The 2,998-nt window shown below is 54.5% G+C and overlaps 1 protein-coding gene across 1 annotated transcript; it reads right to left on the reverse strand.

Moving 5' to 3' along the window:
• Positions 1-444: 444 nt before the first annotated feature.
• On the reverse strand, positions 445-2,442 carry LOC120661915 (transcription factor MYB94-like). Its single transcript, XM_039940926.1, has 3 exons — positions 1,806-2,442; positions 1,559-1,688; positions 445-1,446 (listed from the first exon to the last, which is right to left on the reverse strand). Exons 1-3 carry the CDS (start codon positions 1,936-1,938, stop codon positions 744-746), a joined length of 966 nt encoding a protein of 321 aa, XP_039796860.1. The 5' UTR covers positions 1,939-2,442; the 3' UTR covers positions 445-743.
• Positions 2,443-2,998: the final 556 nt, after the last annotated feature.

Here is a 2,998-nt window from a genome sequence, read left to right on the forward strand (position 1 = left end):
AAGATGGCACACCTGGGAATTTGCTTATACTAGTATTGGTTTCTTTTTTTATGATAAACCTATGGTGGTACAAAATTCAAATTTTGGTTACAGTAAATTAGCAATACAAAATGTTTAAAAAATTGTGGCAATGCTGAAATTTCCCAGAAAACAATTCAATCAGTATCCAAAGCACCACCCAAGATGTACAAGCTCGAGTCTTTTGATCTTTTTGGAGCAAACACAAGACATTTTCAGATGTCTAGGAATAATTCTGAGAGTGTGAATACGCTACCTAGGAACATTCCAAACCATACGCATTTATTTTGTACATCTTGATATATCTGGTGACACCAAACTGCAAATCCAAATTAAATCGCACCGAACGTTAGTGATAGCGATACAATTTATGACGAGTTTTTGACATACCGGCGTTATTTTTTCACACACAATATGCAACTTGCACAAAGGGGATCTACTCAAGTTGTTGCTTAAAAGGCTAAGACCAAAAGGCCCATGAACATATTCAGTCTTAGTAAGGATGATAATAACATAGGAGCGCTTCCATGGTTCTTTGAAATATAAATGAAAACTATGCAGATCCTAAGTAAAAAGTATTTGGATCAAGCGACTAATTCAACCAGCAACAACCGATTAGTCACTGACATACTGTAGGATCTATGTAGTTTTCTTTAGGCGACTAATTCCATGCTTGCTTTGAAGTGATTAGCTTGAGCTGCATCACTTGAACACACTAACCATAGCTAGAACTGGTAATCCATGGGGGGCACGTCAAGCAAGCTGGCGCTCTGGACTTGGTGGAAGTGGCTGTCGTCGTCGAACAGCCAAGACTCGAGCGCCGACAGCGGCATCTGCTGGGCCGCAACGGCAGGCTTCCTCTCGTACTCGGAGAGCGCCCTGGCAGCGGGGGGCGCTGCCGACGCCACGCCGGCGCCACCGTACGACACCTCCGACGCGTCCGAGGATCCGGTGGACGCGCTCTCGGCCCCGCCGGGCGTGCCGGGACCGGCACTGCCGCCGCCGCGGCCCTTCCTGCCGCCGGCCCACCCGTCCAGCATCCGCGAGATGTTCTCCGTGGTCAGGACGTACGGGCCCGGCGCGGCCACCGAGGGGGAGCACAGCGACGCGCCCGATGAGCTCGACGCCGGGCTGTCGCCGCCCCCGGCCCCGCCGGTGCTAGCGCCCGCCGCGTCGACGCCGTCGTGCTGCTGCGGCTTCAGGTTGCCGAGCGGCGTCAGGGCCTCGCGGAGCGCGCGGCGCGCCATGTCGATGTCCGTCTGCAGGCGCCTCTCCCACTGCCCCTTGGACGACGAGGCCGGCCTGTGCGCCGGAGGCTTCGCCGCCCCGTCGCCGCCGCTCTGCAGCTTACGCTTGAGGTGCGTGTTCCAGTAGTTCTTGATGTCGTTGTCCGTCCGCTCCGGCAGGTACGACGCGATGGCAGCCCACCTACACCAAAACCACCACACGCCCATGAGCCTCCGAGCTCACACAACACAAACGAGCTGCTAGTCCATGTCCACCAAAGAAACAACACGCCTGCTCCAAATTCTCTCTGTACCTGTTGCCAAGGAGAGCTTGGAGGTGGACGATGAGCTTCTCCTCCTGGTCGGTGAAGTTGCCGCGCTTGATGCCCGGGCGGAGGTAGTTGGTCCACCGGAGCCGGCAGCTCTTGCTGCACCGCATCAGCCCTGCTCGCAGAATTCGAACCGGTCAGAAATCCAGATCGCCTCCGTACGTACAACGATCTAAACTACAACACGCAAAGGGTGATGTGGGCATCCTAAGCAAAGCAGCTAACCACATACCGGTTCTGGTCGGGACGGCGCGCCAGTTGCCGGGGCCGTGCTCCTGGATGTAGGAGACGAGGACAAGGTCCTCCTCCGGCGTCCACGGGCCCTTCTTGACGCCCTCCTTGTCGCAGCACGGCGGCCTCACCATGGCGTCGTCGTCGCCCTCGATCGATCGACTGATCACCAAGCTAAGAGAGAGGCCTCTTTCTCAGCAGACAGAAGCGTTGTGCTTATGGCGTACGATGTGAGGTGAGGTGGTGGGCAACAACAAAAGGCTAGCTGGTAGCCACCGACGCCGCGCAAGAGAGAGCAAGCGCGCGAGACCGTCAGGCCGAAGCGGGTCGGAGTTCTCAGCTGATGCGTGTCTTGTTGCGAGCAACTGAGCTAGAAGAATCCAGCAGCACTGGTGTGGTGCTGGCTGCTTGAGGACAAGGATCCAAGGGGGGGAGGTGCAGGCGTGTATATATAACGGTGGTGGCCGCCGCGACCAAAGCACAGCGCTGACCTTTTGTGCCTGTGTGGGCTATGGCTAACCTCGCCGGCCACGGCCAGGATGCCGAGACAGCTAGTAGGGCAGCCGCAGCAAAGATAGCGCTGCTAGCTCCTTCTATATCTCACTTGACTAGTCAGATGTAGTGAGAGACGGGAGAGAGATGAGTACCGAGCGTGCATTTACTCGGAGCTCGTGGCAAAGTCAGCCAGGTGGTGGGGCGGTACAGCACAGTGCAGTGAGCAGTGGGCGGCCGGGCCTTGCCTGGCTGCCTCGGCCGGCCGCCCGGCTCGCCACGGCCATGCCCTTGTGCGATGCCGCGTCGCATTAAACGCGCGCGCCGGGTGCGTGTGTGGCCGGCTGGCCGCTGGCCGCGCGCGCAGATTGGCATGTTGCCACGAACTTGCGGTGTGTTTGGTTGGGGAGCGAGATAAAATGGAGCGGTTCTATTTTTATTTTTAAAATTTATTTGTATAAAAAAATTTATAAATGAACTTTATTTAGTACTTCAAATTAGTAAGATTTCTTCGCAATAGTCGAACTCCTGTGTAAGAACTCAGTGTAAGTACTCAAATGCTAACTGAATCCTTTCTTGTTTGGTGATGTGAAGGTGTCGTCTAGTTCTGTCCAGCACTCCACTAGGCTCATCTAGTCATATCTTTATCTTCAAATATACACTATCCGTTTCAAAATAAGTGTATTTCTTTGATCATCAGAC

Source organism: Panicum virgatum, chromosome 2N (genome assembly GCF_016808335.1).
Source record: "Panicum virgatum strain AP13 chromosome 2N, P.virgatum_v5, whole genome shotgun sequence".
NCBI lineage: Eukaryota > Viridiplantae > Streptophyta > Magnoliopsida > Poales > Poaceae > Panicum > Panicum virgatum.

What these genes read in the sequence shown, in the direction of transcription:
- LOC120661915 (XM_039940926.1), bottom strand. Translation starts at nt 1,938, where the DNA reads ATGGTGAGGCCGCCGTGCTGCGACAAGGAGGGCGTCAAGAAGGGCCCG. An exon ending in CGCCGTCCCGACCAGAACCG is followed by an intron (nt 1,689 to 1,805) that starts GTATGTGGTTAG and finishes TTCTGCGAGCAG; the next exon opens with GGCTGATGCGGTGCAGCAAG. An exon ending in CAAGCTCTCCTTGGCAACAG is followed by an intron (nt 1,447 to 1,558) that starts GTACAGAGAGAA and finishes GTTTTGGTGTAG; the next exon opens with GTGGGCTGCCATCGCGTCGT.